Genomic DNA, 16,355 nt, shown 5'->3' with positions numbered 1-16,355 from the left:
CAGGACTGTCTTGGTTCTTCATGAGTTGTTAAAAAACCCCTTTTTATCCAATAAGCCCTTCATCTGGAAGCCTTTGGAGTAACTAATCCTTACCATTTTAACATATGTTTTTTCAAGTTTATTTTTTCACTTCTCTGTAGATTAGTTTAGACAATACGTCACCTGTATCATAAAAATGTGTCGGAGAAACAAGAATGATTGCGCACAAATCAACCTGTGTCAGTTTATATGCCCGAGGTAAAGAAAGAAAGTACTTATGTTACAAGCGTGATTGTCAAAATGCGATAACAGGGAACAGTCATTCGCAAAAAATGGTATTTCAAGAATGACTTCGAGCCGTGCATAAAAAATGGTTAGCTTTTGTTAGTTGGCAAATTCACCTTCAGATTCGAAGAGCACAATTTACATCGACAAATTAATGACATGTGCGACAGGGATCAGTTAAACAAACTGAAGTACCGAGGAAAACTTTACATTTCATAATTTGTCGTAGACATAAAACCGTTCACGAAAAATAGGCGGTTAAAGTAGTCGCATTACATTTGCTGAAAAGCTAACTTGGGCTGACTAATAATTATGGTGAAACAGAGAATTAACTCTGAAGTGTAGATTAAAGATTTTTTCTTTGCCTCGTGTGGTTCCCTGTTTCCCTTTATTAGGGCTAACGCCCAATGGGTTATTCATGGGTTTAAATAGCACTTTAATCTACACTTCAGAGTTAATTCTCTGTTTCACCATTTGTGTTCCCAGTGCTACGCGGCACAACATTCATATGTACCCTTACTTTCTCTTCGCCGCGATTCACCATCCTAAATCGTCCCCGACTTTCTCTGTGCGACCTCGTAGCTCAGTCGGCAGAGTAACGGTAGATCTAATCCGGAGGTCGTGGGTTCGATTCCCACCGAGGTCAAAAGATTTTTTCTTTGCCTCGTGTGGTTCCCTGTTTCCCTTTATTAGGGCTAACGCCCAATGGGTTATTCATGGGTTTAAATAGCACTTTAATCTACACTTCAGAGTTAATTCTCTGTTTCACCATTTGTGTTCCCAGTGCTACGCGGCACAACATTCATATGTACCCTTACTTTCTCTTCGCCGCGATTCACCATCCTAAATCGTCCCCTACTTTCTCTGTGCGACCTCGTAGCTCAGTCGGCAGAGTAACGGTAGATCTAATCCGGAGGTCGTGGGTTCGATTCCCACCGAGGTCAAAAGATTTTTTCTTTGCCTCGTGTGGTTCCCTGTTTCCCTTTATTAGGGCTAACGCCCAATGGGTTATTCATGGGTTTAAATAGCACTTTAATCTACACTTCAGAGTTAATTCTCTGTTTCACCATTTGTGTTCCCAGTGCTACGCGGCACAACATTCATATGTACCCTGACTAATAATTAGTCAATGAAGAAAGGCAAGAACACATATTTTTCCTTTTTTTTCATTGTAGTTTCAATCGCAATTTAGCTCGGTCTCTCTTATCTTTGAACATTTTCTTATCCTTACGCCAGCGAAATATTTTCTCCCAGGTAATGTGTTCCATATAGCAATTCTGCAAATTGGTACACAGCCTAATTGGTACACAGTTATGATTCTGTATAAAATCCACTGGCGTTTACTCTGTTCAAAGCGTAAAAATGTTTTTTGTCAACCTGCAATTTTTGAAGGAAATTAATTCCATACCTTACCTGTGCTACAGCATGACTCTCTGTGTAAGACCCTGCGGATGTCATGGACCCTTTCTCCTTCTACTTCTTACGAACAGCGTCGTGTGTTACCATAGCGACAGAACATTGAAATTATAATTTATGCATTCTTTTAAAGAACCGGCAACTCTTTCGTCCTTTCGAGAGTATTAAGTTTCTCGAGTTCTGATAAATCATTGGGATTAGTGTGTACAAAATGGTATAAAAATCGAGTCACTTCTTTTTGCGCCTCGTTTGTAACTCTTCACATAGATATTCCGCCACGGGTACTTGCTTGATGTAGAGAAATTTGGCAAACTTTTTTTCAAAAATGCACGCCATGTTGAGCAAAGTAAAGCGGCAATCACTTTCCGTATGACGGGTCCTCGCAACGACCATGCAGCATTCAGCTCGTTGCAAAGAGTACAGCTAAGGGTTGTTAGCTAAATTAAGTAGACTAACTCGAATTTGGTGAACTCAGGTCCGTCAAGGTTCTGAAAAAATGAGTGTTTCGAACATGAAGCATGGTCTCTAGCTCCTTATTCAATGCCATAGCTTCTCGTATCATACACTTAAAATTACAAGGCCGATTGAATATTAAGATGAACGGATAAGGCTAACAGTTAAATTTGTTAGAGGCAAGCTTATGTGAACGTTATGTCTATTTATAGCTAAGTTTAGGCCTGAGCATCACCATAGATGCACACATTGTGAAGGGTCTTATCAAACCCGCTGTAAAGTTAAGTATCATACGTATAATAAGCGCGACTAAATTTGCCCATAAGCCCGGATTATAACTTCATCATGAAAAAATTAAGTAGGAGTTATTTAATTATAAAAAAAAAAAACTATGAACAGTTTCAAGGAATCTGTATGAGCGTGGGTAGAAGTAAACTAAATTGTTACAAGCTAGTTAGGTAATATACCAGTTGAAAAGCGTTCTCTTTCTGTCGATTCTTTTGTTGAACACTAAGAGCTCTTTTGGTCATTTTCAGCGGGTAACCTTTTAACACTCGTCTTCGGAATGTGAAGATTGCCTAGCGCTATTCAAATAGGTATCTCTTGATGAACCACTAACTGGACGATCAGAGTCGTCTAATTCAAGATGCGAGCTTGACGTGCATCGTGATGTCGAACGAAAGGTGTTTCGAGTTGTAAAGTTACCTACTTCACCACTGGAATAATTTGGTTCAAATGGGCTCTTAGCATATTTTCTTAACAGATCAGGATTACAACCTCCCTCTTTGTTTGTGTCTTTTCTCTCCAGGACTCTCATACTTAACGTCTCGTCACTTCTTTGGTCGTGATCCTTAAAAATTTCATCACTCATAACCCAAGTATCACGACGAACAGGTTGAATATTTTGAGGCTCAGAGGGTGGAATTGAAGAGCTGAAAGATGGAAAAAGAAAAATTCAATTGCTTTGTCTTCATTTCTCTCCTTTTTTCTTTAGTGATAACAAACGCTGTAAAATGAAGAAAGTGCTACGGCTAATTTGTGGTGAAAATTCGTTACGAGACTTAATATGTAGGATTGGCTGGATGAAAAACAGATTCATAAACATAGAAGCAAGAAACAAAAATACAAGCACGGATGACAAGATAATTAGACGCGACAAGAAGCAAGCGGCAAATTTGGTGGTAGGTGTACATATTCATATATCAACGTCCTTATACTCACTCAGCAGGTTTAACTGTTGATCTCTCGCAGTATCCTTTCTTTTTACAAATGTAAAGTCCAAACCCTCCAACAGCTATCAGCAAAACAAAGAAGACTGTAAATATTGCAATGAAAGCAGCATTTGATAACCTTTTAAAGTGTCTAGTTGCAGTATCCTGTGATTCAGCACGTTCCCTGTAAACTCGTAATGTAACAGTGATGTTCACTACTACAAGACCTTGCCATAATGTTTCATTAGCAGCTCTCAGTAATTCAAGGTAATCGGAATCTTTGTGCAGTGCGTCATGTGGCACTTTAAGGTAAAACAGAGCAATGACACTTCCTTCCTCAAAGGACGTCACTTTCGCATCCACGGAAATTATGTCCTCGATTATAAACTCGACTTTATCAGCAAGGACTTTGAACATTGTGGAGTTTGGATTTGATAGATTTACATGAAAATCTCTATTCTTTATTACTAAAGACCCGTTCATAATTTCGAACTGATTTGAAGAATTCCAACTTGCAGTGGTAGTGGGCTTCACCGAGCTATAAGGATACTGATCCGTAATCTGATGTACCCATCTGAGGTGCGAAGTAGGAGTGTAGTTCACATTTGATGGAAATTTTGAGGTCACATGTGCTGTGGCATTTAGCCACTGCATCGAGACAGATATGTTCCAGGGTGTCTCGCTCGTTGACCTGCTTGTGACATTAATGCTAATTGTTGTGGACAGGTTAAGGGACAGTGCCGTTGAGTGCATTGAGGATAGACCTGTGCTGATAGTAGAATTTGTAACTTTCCTATTTGTCGCCTTGTTACTTGAGTCTTTGCTAGGTGAGCTTGCAATTGTCTTAAGGGGTGGAAAGACATAAGCAGTCAGAGCTATGGTTCGAAATGAGCCAGTGCTGGACTTCCAGCTCTCGTGTTCAAATGTGGAGGTACGAACGTTAACTCTGAAATCCCAACTTTTCTTTCCTTGCCAAGCTGCTTCTCTTGAAGTTTTCCTTAGAGTTGACCAAATCGACATTTCAGACGAAGACAGTGCGGTAATTAGAGAGTGTGCCGCTATTGATGTTTTGGTCGTGGAGAATCTTGTTACAGGTGTGTTAGGCGTCCTGGACTGAGACTTTTCAAATGGTACATTCATTTTCAAGTGTCTACCAGAGGACATCATAGTTGAGAGTACAAGTTTACTTTCCTCTGCTCTTGAACTTGTCAAACTTTCATCTTTTTCACCAGTCGGTAGTGATCGTGAAAAATGCCAAACGTCTTTCGAAGATGTAACGGACGGATTGGAAGCTGAAACTGGCACGGCAGAGGTACTCGCACTTTTTAATCTGACTGGTTTGTCGCTAGTGCCTTTGGTCGAGGTCTGCATGGACACGCTTAAAGTCGTACCTATAAAAAGGTTTGGCGTTGAAGCACTCTCTGGGGAGCTTGCCTCTGAAGTCAGCGATATTGAGCGGACAGGGATGATTGAAAACCCAATGTTCCCGGTATGTCTGGAATTCACGTCCATGGAAGCTGAAATACGTCCATGAGTTGACGAGAAGTTGAAGCTTTTATCCACGCTCCGAGATGAAACGTGGTTTGTAATGGTTTTCTTAAAGACAACAGTGGAAGTAATGCCCTGGTGCATATTCATCGAAGACGAGGCGTAGGGTAAGACTGGTTTAACTGCCGGAAAATGAAAATAACTGGACAATGGTTGCGATGCTGAAAATCTACTGCTAGAGATTTTCGTCATCAGCGACAAAGTCAAAGTAGTGTCAAACAAGGTTTTGTTTCCGTGTGATGTGCTTGGCTGCAAAACACTGGGAAGTGCACCAGTGCTTTTTAGAGACAAAATCTTTACAACCGTCGATCCTTCAGAATTATGGCCTGCATGTATATTGTGGCTTTTATCCGACGAGACAGAGTGAAAGCAAGAGTCTGAGGTAGCCTGTAAAGAAAGCAAGTCACTTTCTCGGGAAAAAATTGTTGACGAAGGCCTTGAATTTTTCTTAATTTCTCGAGGTGATTTTGATACAGTGTGAATACCAATGAAACTTGAAGATGGAAACATTGTTTTCTGAATACTTCCTTTAAAAATCTTTTGTGAAGATTGCTCCTGAAAAACAGAACCACTAGCCACGGGATGAATTGAAGTATACGATAGGAGTACATCAGTATATTGAGATACTTCTGAAGAAAAAGGCCTGTGTATCTTTGATGAATTTTTGTGGTGGTTAGAGTGCATTGTGTGAACAAGAGATGAGGAAGGGTTAGAGCTTGACAATATAAAAGTTTCTCTTGTATCATTTGTCAGAGCTGTAGAGTTCCTTGAATAGGACGTCTGTAGTTGATTTAGAATGGATATTGGTCGGTCTTCACCAGGAGAGTTTATGATACGAGAGCTGGTTGGATAAGAAAATACTTTGATTTTCGTGTTGGGTAACTCTAGAGTGGTTTCCAATAACATTCCACCTATAGCAACTTCTGTGGGGTTTCTCGATTCGCTAAAAGACTCAGGTGGATGAGAGGTGAGTCTTGAATGGATGGATGTTGATAACTCACCTTTCTCAGTTGCTGGTTGAAAATCATTGGACGCAAATTTGGTATTAGAGACTGATTTGAAGGTTGCAATATCTGATGAATTTACGGTTTGAGACGAATACCAAGGAAAGGTAAACCTGGAATAGGACGATCGCTGCGATTCTTTAACCAAAGCTGAATTTCGCAGGGGTGAATATGGCGTAATTGATAAAGCCACACTGCCGGCCTTATGGCCAAAAGAGGAACTAGTTCTGATGTCAGGTAATGAAGACCGATTGACACCTACAGATGACCCAGTTGATGTAAGAAAGATTATCTTCGAGTTTGCCCAAGCAGATGGAATACTTTTTCTCGTGTTGTAATCTTTCCAAGAGCTTCCCTGTGTGACGATTGGTGACTTTATGGTATTTGCTCTGATGATCAATCTAACGGAGTCCTGTGACATAACGAAGTACGAAGATCTTTCTATTACAAATGCAAAGCTTGGTGTCAAAAAAAATGATGTATTCCACTGATTTGTTTCAGTGGTCTTCTTCAGGCTTGATGAATCAGTGATGGTCGTTGGTGTAAGCATTCCGGTTATGGGACCTCTTGGCTTTGATCGTAAAATGCTTGATGCCTTAACCGAGGGTACTGAAGCCTGGGTCTTGCCGTACTCTGTATAAAAATTAAATTGAAAATTGAATTTTCAATTAATCATAAGATAATAATTTCATCGAGTAGTTAAATTTTCATTAAATTACTAGTGTTAGAAATGGACTTAAGCTCAGTATTTCCATGCCTATTGTGAAGAGTTTCAAAATTTATGATAATAGAGTTTTTTTAATTGAGTTTTGTGAATTATGTCGGAATCTAAAACTTCGTTATTGACCTCGTTCAGCCGGATTTTTGAGGACTGACGCTGCTTTATCAGACCGTTTTCAGTGTAAATTATTTCACACTAAAGCCTATGAGGTCTGCTCTCTTTTCGAGTGCAAAAGCATAGGGGTACAATTCATATCAAATAAGAGTGACCAAACCAAGCACTGCATGGTTTCAATTCACCCGCCGTAAAAGTCGGCTCTTCGTGATAACTGAAGTCTGGTTAATTCTCAAAAATTTGCTTTTATTATTGAAACCGTTAGTTATATGTCCTGCTTTAGAAGGCGTTAAAGCTATAAAGTGTCCATTAGTTACTAACGGCAGGTGGCCATCATTGATGGAACCACAAGAATGGAAATTTATCCGTTATCCAAATTAACCCTTTTTGGAAGAGGAAAATTGTCACGTACCTTATTTAGTGAAAATTAAAAGGAAAACAAAACTTATACCTGGGACAGTTGCATTTCAAAACGAGGTTTACACCAATCTTGAAGTTCTGTATCGCGAATTCTTACCAATCGCTTATCGGCCCTTGTTCAATAAACACCTGCACGAAATGATGGCCATCCTATGCTGTTACTGCATATTCTATCTATTCGAGGTTCTTACATACATTTTATTATTTTATCATAAAATAAGGTTTCAGGCGTCTTTAGATATTTCTAGAATATCAACTTTACTCATTGAGACAAAGAATATCCTTTGTATTCGTTGTTACACATTTTCAATGAACCTTTCTTGTCTGGTACTAACCTTTGCTTTATTTTCTACATCGTAATATCTCTCCTTCAGTTTCAATTTTGGACGCAAAAAATAAGACTTCAATGGACAACTTGAGTATATAAACCATACTGACCATGGGTGATACGTAATTGTAAAAAGTGGCAAAAAAGAGTCAAGAGTGAACTTACCAAGCGAAGGCTTTTTGGTGATAGAGGAGCTCAAAATTGTAGCTGAGTAGGATAAGTAATGCAACGTCATATTCTTTGTTGCAAATTCAGGTTTGCTTCCTCTTACTACTGCTCCACTGTAATAGTATGGTTCCTGGTTAGACAGTTCTCTTGTAACGACATAAATTCCAGCTCCAGTAATCCCAAGAAGAAGAACGAAACCGAGTGCCAGAAGACCCTTTTTGCGCCTTTGTAGTAGCCTTTGTTCGTTTTCATTTGGCAGGTGATACTTTTTGGCGCTCTTTGACAAGCTGGCAATATAGGCATCTTCGAAATTCATTCCGCTGGGGAAAAAGTCCATGTTAGAGCTTGTGGTAGATACATCGTCTGCAGTTTCCTCTATTATGGGAGAAAAGCGAACCGATTTTGCTTCAGCCATTTCAAAAAAATTTTCTTTGCTGGCCTCCAAACTGCTGTGAAGTGCTTGACACCTACTGTTCAGCTTCGGCATATGTTGTCTTGGTAACGAAAGTGTCACCTATCATAAAAGGTGATAAACATGCCTGAGGAGCTGTTTCCTCAATTGAATTGTGCAGGTGGCAAAGTAATTGGCGTCAAACAGGGGAAAGAAAGTTAATAGCGATAGACGTGAGCTTTAACGCATTGAAGTCTCTTACAACAAGCCTATATTTTTTATCGTTGTTTAAGAAAGATATAAGTATTAAGGTATAATCAGAAAGTGATTTCATATTGCTTCAGAAAATTTATGTTAGTCTTTAAAAATATTTATTCGTGCTTATTTATTCCAAATTGCACTCGAGATCATGTCATTACCTATACAAATGTGGTTTATCCACACGTCAAATAGATAAAATATGAACGAATAGAGCAGCCTTCAATGACGAAACTGGATATTAGAGGTCATAACGAAACACCTTTTTTATTAGAACGCCAACTTTAATGCAAAGCTTAGGTAAGGCCCTTGGGCTCGCTAAATGCCTTTTGGTGTAAAGGGGATGTTCCTTGGAGGATACAATCCAATTCGAGCACAGAATTTAATTTGAGCTGTGCCGAAAGCGATGTAAGTTTTTTTTTTAATTTCTTCCCTGGTAAACTAAAATAAAAAAGACCTTATAGCTATGATCCATGTGGCATGTTTGTTCGTCATCGTCTGGGCCACTTTTTGAATAGTTTTTAACTGAAATACTTATGAATCGGTTGACTGAAACAACGACAAAAAAGCAAAGTAAGAAAAAGACAGTCCTTTTAAATTTGAAAATAAACCCGGTGGGTGGTCATTTACACGAGGTCTATCTGTTACCACAGTTTTACGTAATCAGTGGGCCTCAAATTTTCTTTACAAGAGGGTTGATTTAATTAAATAAATGTCCTTCCACCACTAGCTTTCGGCAATCTTGACACTTTTTACAAAAATAAATGTTCAGATAAAAGTTTCAGCTTAGTTGAGGATAGTTTAGGACGCAGTTGTTAAAAAGTCAGACCAAAGCGTTTTTAGCGACCTATTGCATCCTACACCAAATGACACATAATTGATCGCGTAGTCTGATCGTTTGGGTTCATTGAGAGTAGTCCTGAAAAAGACTATTTTCGGTAGAAGTGACTGACTTTTTTAATGAATACCTGAGTTTAGGTCATAATCAGAGTGACCCTCGTAATGCCCTCCGTAACAGTTGTCGAAACGCGAGTCCTTACCATGCAGTACTACCGATAACTGTCCTCTGTATGACTACTCTCACCTAGATGATCTGACAACACGATCAACTTCTGGTCGGGTTCAAACCATTTACTAAAAAATTAATATGATTTAACTCTATTTTCTAATTCGAAAAAAGAAAGTGTTGTTGATTGGTCAAAGCTCACTAAAGCGAAGGCTGAAGCTTAAATGTTCTAGTGAGGTTACACTAGTTGTCTTCGCAGTCAGGCGATACTGAATCCTGTTCAAGAGATACAATATAAATTATTACCCATAAACATCCATTTAGACATTTCATTTCAGTCTTTTATTTGCTGTTATAAACAGTTACTTATGCTGCCTCATAGAGGACACAAAGAGAGTAATGGTTTCTAGAGACAATACAACAAGTTCCCTATCATTTATTGAGATGAGATTCTTTTTAGTGCCAAAAACACTGAAAGCCAAAAGCGCTAAAGCCAAAAACACTGAATGCCAAAAACATTGAAAGCCAAAAAGCGTCCCTATTGTCTTATTACGAATGGCATCAACTCAGTCTCGACCTAACCATTGCTTTATCTGTTTAAACTTTAGATAGAACAAAAATGGTGTCTGGATGAGGATAAATCCGCTCAAATGGTCTCAGCGACAGAAAGCCATCTTTGTTGGCAGCAATGCAACTCTGACTCTGTGCGACCCTAAGAGCATAGGTTGGTCCTTGCTCACCCAACGACTCCTTAACGAAGGCTCCAATATGTTCTGAAGATTTTTCGTACTTCTGTGTGAAGGAAAGAACATTTTTAATTTTAAAAAAATCATAGTTTTTTAGAGAAGGTTTTTTACAGAATGCTTTGAGGCTGAAGTGGAACACCTTAAATATGTAAAAGAACCACCTCAGTGAACTTAAAGTGCTATCTGGTTTGAACAGAAGTTTCTCTTTCACGGAAAAGTTTGTTTAATTTAGCAAGTTTCCGTAAAAGATCAATGCAGCTTCTCTACTCAGTTTTCTATTTTTAACCAATACAGAAATAGTTGTTTCTTCTTGATTTCTGTTTCAAAAAAAGGCCCCTGTACAAAGTTACGAAAAATGCAAAACGATAGAGGATACGAAAGTTTGCAAATTCGTTTTATCAAAATCATTACCAAGCTTCGAAACTTTATGTTTTGTACCAAACTCGATATTTATCTTACTTTCATAGACACTACAAGATTATCTTCATTGGACTTGCGATCTGAACTTAATACAGTGCATTGAAATTCAAAGTATCTTTGTAAGTGTACTTGAAGCGGCGCCCTTTTTGTAACTAGTTGAATTTCTTTCAGGCCCGCACACGCACTTAACCGATCTCTCACACTAATGAGTCGCTTTTAATGAAATCGGAGTTAGATAAACATTCGTTAATTTCACCTTGGTTTCCTTTAAAGTTACATGTGTTTATACTGACCGTAAACGAAACAGTTCCATTTTTTAAGTCGGTAATCAAAGCATAATTCTGACCGTCCTGTGCTGTAAACACTAAGTGGGCGGAATTTTCGTTAAAAGTTTGGTATGCGGTATTCGGTACCATTGTGATTTGACCTGAAAAAAAAAATATTCAGTTCTAAAACCTGTGTCATCTATGAGATAATTTAGTTCGAACACATTTATTGGCCTAGCCGCTGTGTTGTAAGAGTTTTTACCATGGCTAAGCCGGTGAACATCACCGCCACTCTTTCAGAAAGGTCGGACCGTCTGCAAAGTATTTCAAAGTTTATCAATTTGTAACCAATTAAAACCAACACGAAATTAAGGAACAGTTACACCTACTTTCTTTTCCTTCATCATCGCCTGTTGCTCTGATTTTAGGAGTCTTCTTTCCACCATCTTCAGTTAAGACCAAGTATTTTTGTCGACTCAAAGACCAAGCACGAAATGTCAACCCATTATTCATGTTTTCGGTCATCTTTCTTGATGCGTAAGGCTGAGTCTACTTTGAAAGATTCTCCCCCAGAAAGAAAGCTGAAAGTAAAAACCAATAAAAAAGTAATTACCATCGAATAAAAGGAAATTAAACACCGTAGATTGGAGTGTTTTCGTCGTTAGTGCAGAGGAGTCAATCTGGTTCGCTGCCAAATCCTGAGGATGCTTTCACTAAACGAAGGCAGAAAATCAAGACTGCTAAATAACTGATTGCCCGAGAAATTTACGCTAGTTAGCATCAAAAGTTGAGCTCGCATCGTGATCTCTGGCATTGCACTTACTTGATTAATTGTTTCGTTTATAACACAAGAATATTGAAACGATGAGGATTATAGCTGTAGTTTTCCTCTTGTTATTGCATTGTGTAACTTAACATGTTCCATTTAAGCGCGTTAAGTAATCAATGAACATTGACAACATAAAAAAAAAACCTTTCCACTAAATCTACACGCACAGCAAGGAATCATAAATACCTTTAGGATGGCAGGAACTCTTGTTCTGACTAGCAGGTAATTTGAAATGAAAGTCCCTTTTACTACTCACAGGCTTTTATATACGATGGACCGGAAGATTTAAAGTAAAAAATAGCTCGCATTTGACTTGACACTTTACATTTTTTGCTTGTAAAAAACGTCCACGACGTTTCAGTTTAATTACATCCGGGTCGCAACTCAACTCGAAAGACTTCCGCTTTGTCCATATAACCGTTGATATTGCAGATTTTCAATGTTTGTTTTGTTTTAAGTTTTTTTGTCGTCACGTCTTAGAATGGTTTAATGGCAGCTTTCTTTCAATCAAATGATTAGATTACACGTTCGATCTGACACATTGTGGTAATTTAGTCCATAGTGTAACTGATATGAATAATTATGATATCTGCATTATTTTTTGATATTCATACAATTCAGGTGGACTGACCTTGGACGTAATTTAGGACAGTACTTTCAGTTTCCTAGCTACTATCTACGTTCACAAGAGCATATGACCGACAGGTATTTCGTATTTCCATGGCTTTTTTTAGTCTTGTTTAGTCTTATATTCTTTTTTCGAAGCACGACTTTGTTATTATTTTAACCATACACTGAAACAATTGGACGAGTGTCCCCTCCCCTCCTATACATTTATAACTTTCTAATCGTTATAGTTTCAAAAGTAGATGCGAGATAGAATGGCTCTTTTACATCTACGTAAATCGTCATCAATGATCATCTACGTGTACATTGAAAGGTTAACAAATGAAACTATACTGTGCGTACCTTGATGGAGGACTTCTTTTTTACCGATGCAAATGTCCACTTTGTCAGTTTTTCAGAACTTTCGTGTCTTAGAAAACTTACATATTATCGATTTTCGAAAGTAATACGAACTGGTGACCTTGAAACCGCGATATCATTGAAAACTGAAAGGTGTACATCATACACATGTAAATGGGAAAAAAAAACAAAACTAAGAAGCGCAGTTAATTAAGAAAATAAACCACACACTGGAATTGTAACATTTTGGTGCAAAAGAAAGATAAGCCATAAAACTGCGAGTTAATTAGTCTTGCTGAAAGAAAATTAAATATACAGATAAAATGCTCCTTATACAAATCTCATACAAACAGTTATACATGTATACAGAACGTGGCAGAGAATATCAGAAAGAAGAAGACATAATACACTTGAATTGCTTTTAAATACAACATGTTTTCTATTCGAAGAAAACGACAAAACGTTTGAGTTTGTAAAACACGTTTCCGCAGAAACTTCTGTCATCTTCAGTTAATTAATGTACAAAGCGTCGGAAGTTGAATTTAGAATAAGTAGAAAAATGCTAATACGACAAATGGTGACAACGAGAAAAAGGCAAAGCATGAAAGTGTCAGAATTAAAAGGATAGTTTTAGATTTACATTATGTAATTGTTGATTCAAAGAGGGTTGCTCTCTTTGGATAAGATTCGCCATTTTATTAAGCGCTATTGCAATGACTTGGCAATGACAAGCTAGTTTTCTCTTCTTTCAAGATTGGTAACTTGTTTGGAGTGAAAGATCCTGTCCCTGACGGGCTCCGTTCACGTGTGGTTTATAAGTTTGTATGTGCTAGCTGTAAAAATAATTTTTATGCGAGCCTGGTTGGGCCAAACGGGAGAGTATTTTTGCTCTCGATAATGATGTTCGCAGTCGATGAGTGCATATCATCTGGCGTAGGAAACGGAAATGTCAAAGAGATAATAAACAAAATGGATACAAAACCTTAAATGCATAGGGCAAATAAGAAAAGTGACTAAGTAAGCTTTGTAATCACCATTTTTACGTAGGTCCTAGTTTCTGCGAATTGATGGATCTGGTTATATGAGCAAAGTTTCAGTTTTTACCTGAAAGCCTCCAAGCACATATCACAACCTTGTCATTGTGATTCATTACAAATGCATCACATTGATGTTGATTGACGTAGAAAATGAAAGACGTCACTGTTTATTTTGTCGGAAAAGTCAGTTAAGAGAAAGATTTGTCACGTGCAAACTATATTTCTGAACTTTAATCCTCGCAATTCAACGAATCAGGAGGTTGTACATGGACCTCGGTTTGTCAGTTCTCGTTAATTCACACGCCAGAACTTTTGAGTTTCCTATTGGTGCTACCCCGTTTCACTTTAACGGCCAAGTTAAACTTTCCTTTAATCCTATGTTGTGTATCGAGTAATAAATATTTTTGGAAAGAACGTTACGTCAAGAATTTACTAATATGGAGAAGAGATATCCTATAAAAGGTGTACCTGTCGGATTGATAAGTATACCAAGTCGGTCAAACTTAAACTTGTGGGGTCTGTGTTCTCTATTATCTTCCTCGTTACAGATATGAAGGTTGCCTATGCATCGTACTCCGTCATTGTTGCAGTTGCTATCATTGCATCCCTTGGCAAGCCTATCTGGTGCCAGACTTGTGGTACAGAGGCTTATGGAGGTAAGAAAAAATATCCCCCTTTTTTCCAATGAATCGGTTTTTTTCCTTTTAAATGTTGAGATATACTTGGCAAGTAAGACTTATAGGCTCTGACTAGTCGCACATGCCACGCCATGGAGTACAAAAAAATGAATAGAAAAAGGGTCGCAAAGCTATCAAATTGGACTCGTCTTTTTAAAAGATAGCATAGCTTTGTTAAAAACGTCCTTCTTAGTTTTGTTGTTTCTTAGGAGAGCCCTTTCTTTATCATTGACCCATCGTCTACTTCTGGTCAGAAGCAGAGAAAGGAGCCTAAATTGCTGCTTTACCAAGCCGGGTGTGCAACAGGCTGTTAAAGTACAAATACAATTGGCTAATATTGAGGAAAACTCAAATTGGAAGAAAATCAGTTAAGGAAGCTCAGCATAGCACTTGTAAATTAAGATCAAAAGTAACACAGGTTACAATGTTATATGCCAATCGATTTTTAAACTCCCTCATTCGAAATAATTTTAAAACACATAAGTTACTAGACTTTGCTAGAGCTGAGAGCACATAGTGAAACGCTTTGGGCGTTCAAGTGCTCATTGTAAAATATCCTATAACTGCTTCCCTCATAGGATTTTGACAGTGTTTTAAAAATCTCGCAATGTTGTGCTGTAGGTTCACCATCTGTGGACTTTTATGTAACAACGCCTGACAAATCGCCTCATACACCTGAAATGAAACACTTGGACAAAGCAGTCACCGTACAGCTCGGCTCGAATGTAACATTGGTATGCACTGCAAAAATGCCGTTGGGATTCCCACCATATCTTCGCTCCTATTTGGAGCCTAATCTGATCAAGTTGTTCGTAAACTACTCCTTCATTCGCGAATTCAACTGTGATAAAAAGCCTCGCAGGGTCAAAACGTGCTCTTTGTCGCTCGTGAATGTGAAACCAGGAGACAAAGGCAAGTACTTCTGCCAGGCAGTCAATGAACTGGGATGTACCTACAAACAGCTGAAAGTCGCTATCACTGGTGGTAGGTAACTCAATGTTTAGTCATCTTTCCCTTCTACAGAAAGTCTGTCTTTTGTCTTTTCAGTGTGACACATCCTATACTTTCCCACATGAAAAGTGTAGGCTGCAATCTTTAGCAAGAATATGATCATATTTTTAAACTTGGGTAGGATCGCACGTAAAACGTAATAAACATAAATGAGAATGACACTAGAGACAAAACTATCCAAAAAGAAAATAAATAAATATTAAAAGTTGACCAAAAACGCCATTGATTTTTGAGTTTTTTTTTAAGCAGTTCGTTAATATCCCCAAGTGACGCCAGGCACCAAATTGACGCAGCCCAGTTATATGCCCATTTTCTTTAGATATTTTATTACCCCTTTTTTTAGACAAAAGTAGGGAAAATTGATTTAGGTGTTCATTGTTATCATATGTTCTGTGCCATCGACAGGTGAACAAGAAGGGCAGGAGCCTGGAATTCGCCAAGGCCGGAAAAACATTCTGAGCAAATTCAAGCGAAGTTTGGCATGAAACGCTTTTGTTCCACCTGTGTATTTTAAACTTTCATTGTAAAAGGAATATAGGAAATCTTCTTGTAAAGAAATGCTAGTTTTCCCAGGATTTTTGCCTTTTTATCTAGTATCACACTCCTTTTCAAAGAATTACCTTGGCGCACGAATGTTTCGTTTTCGTGCGCTAACAAATTATCTCTCGCCATTTAACTCTTTGCAGATTGTTGAGTCACTATTTTGTAAATAAGTAGCAGCTGCCAGCTTTCCAAGAATAAAGAGAATAAAGGAAAAATCAACCGTAATTTATGAGCCTTAACCTAGACCTTATTTGGAGAAATTGACAATGTCTCGATCATCGTCTTTAATAAGTAAACATTTTACGAAAACTTCGGTTCAGTAAGAGTTTCCTTTCAAGGGCCACTAAATATTGCTTACTTAGGTGTAAAAACTGTGATTTAACCAAGGAGTGAACTGATTAAAATATTTCATTACAAGTTACACACCATGTCATCATGTGCATTTCCCTGGTTTACATTGGCACCTGTCTTTTCTCAAGATTCTCCTTATTTGCGCAACTACGTAATTTTTCACCGAAAGTGAACGGATCAACTTGAATTTTATTAGCTGATGTTTTA

General features: G+C 38.1%; 3 protein-coding genes across 4 annotated transcripts; 1 reads left to right on the top strand and 2 right to left on the bottom strand.

Annotated features, from left to right (window-relative positions):
* Positions 1-1,588: 1,588 nt before the first annotated feature.
* Positions 1,589-8,123, bottom strand: LOC113685930 (uncharacterized). Its single transcript, XM_027203514.2, has 3 exons — positions 7,645-8,123; positions 3,355-6,529; positions 1,589-3,065 (listed from the first exon to the last, which is right to left on the bottom strand). The coding sequence occupies exons 1-3, from the start codon at positions 8,060-8,062 to the stop codon at positions 2,681-2,683; spliced, it is 3,978 nt and encodes a 1,325-aa protein (XP_027059315.2). The 5' UTR covers positions 8,063-8,123; the 3' UTR covers positions 1,589-2,680.
* Positions 8,124-9,621: 1,498 nt separating this feature from the next.
* On the bottom strand, positions 9,622-12,633 carry LOC113685935 (uncharacterized). 2 transcript variants are annotated; one of them, XM_089184712.1, is made up of 4 exons: positions 12,533-12,633; positions 11,124-11,315; positions 10,762-10,895; positions 9,622-10,094 (listed from the first exon to the last, which is right to left on the bottom strand). In XM_089184712.1, exons 2-4 carry the CDS (start codon positions 11,257-11,259, stop codon positions 9,900-9,902), a joined length of 465 nt encoding a protein of 154 aa, XP_089040838.1. In that variant the 5' UTR covers positions 11,260-11,315; positions 12,533-12,633; the 3' UTR covers positions 9,622-9,899. The 2 variants fall into 2 exon arrangements, with proteins under 2 accessions (XP_089040838.1, XP_027059324.2); XM_027203523.2 differs by lacking the exon at positions 12,533-12,633 and adding an exon at positions 11,750-12,131.
* A 1,383-nt stretch (positions 12,634-14,016) lies between these two features.
* On the top strand, positions 14,017-16,218 carry LOC113685934 (uncharacterized). The gene is made up of 3 exons (XM_027203521.2): positions 14,017-14,222; positions 14,865-15,227; positions 15,660-16,218. Exons 1-3 carry the CDS (start codon positions 14,117-14,119, stop codon positions 15,737-15,739), a joined length of 549 nt encoding a protein of 182 aa, XP_027059322.2. The 5' UTR covers positions 14,017-14,116; the 3' UTR covers positions 15,740-16,218.
* Positions 16,219-16,355: the final 137 nt, after the last annotated feature.

The sequence above is a fragment of the Pocillopora damicornis genome, chromosome 10 (assembly GCF_964200805.1).
Source record: "Pocillopora damicornis chromosome 10, jaPocDami1.2, whole genome shotgun sequence".
Taxonomy (NCBI): Eukaryota; Metazoa; Cnidaria; class Anthozoa; order Scleractinia; family Pocilloporidae; genus Pocillopora; species Pocillopora damicornis.
This window is presented reverse-complemented; position numbering and strand designations above follow the sequence as displayed.

Bases quoted from the DNA above. Each gene is read 5' to 3' on its own strand.
- LOC113685935 (XM_089184712.1), bottom strand. From the start codon at position 11,259: ATGACCGAAAACATGAATAATGGGTTGACATTTCGTGCTTGGTCTTTG. The intron at 10,896-11,123 runs GTAGGTGTAACT...TTTTTTTTTCAG, and splicing joins CGATGATGAAGGAAAAGAAA to GTCAAATCACAATGGTACCG. The intron at 10,095-10,761 runs GTCAGTATAAAC...TCCTTCACACAG, and splicing joins ATGGAACTGTTTCGTTTACG to AAGTACGAAAAATCTTCAGA.
- LOC113685934 (XM_027203521.2), top strand. From the start codon at position 14,117: ATGAAGGTTGCCTATGCATCGTACTCCGTCATTGTTGCAGTTGCTATC. The intron at 14,223-14,864 runs GTAAGAAAAAAT...GTTGTGCTGTAG, and splicing joins TGGTACAGAGGCTTATGGAG to GTTCACCATCTGTGGACTTT. The intron at 15,228-15,659 runs GTAGGTAACTCA...TGCCATCGACAG, and splicing joins GAAAGTCGCTATCACTGGTG to GTGAACAAGAAGGGCAGGAG.
- LOC113685930 (XM_027203514.2), bottom strand. From the start codon at position 8,062: ATGGCTGAAGCAAAATCGGTTCGCTTTTCTCCCATAATAGAGGAAACT. The intron at 6,530-7,644 runs GTAAGTTCACTC...ATTTTTATACAG, and splicing joins CACCAAAAAGCCTTCGCTTG to AGTACGGCAAGACCCAGGCT. The intron at 3,066-3,354 runs GTGAGTATAAGG...TCCATCTTTCAG, and splicing joins TCAACAGTTAAACCTGCTGA to CTCTTCAATTCCACCCTCTG.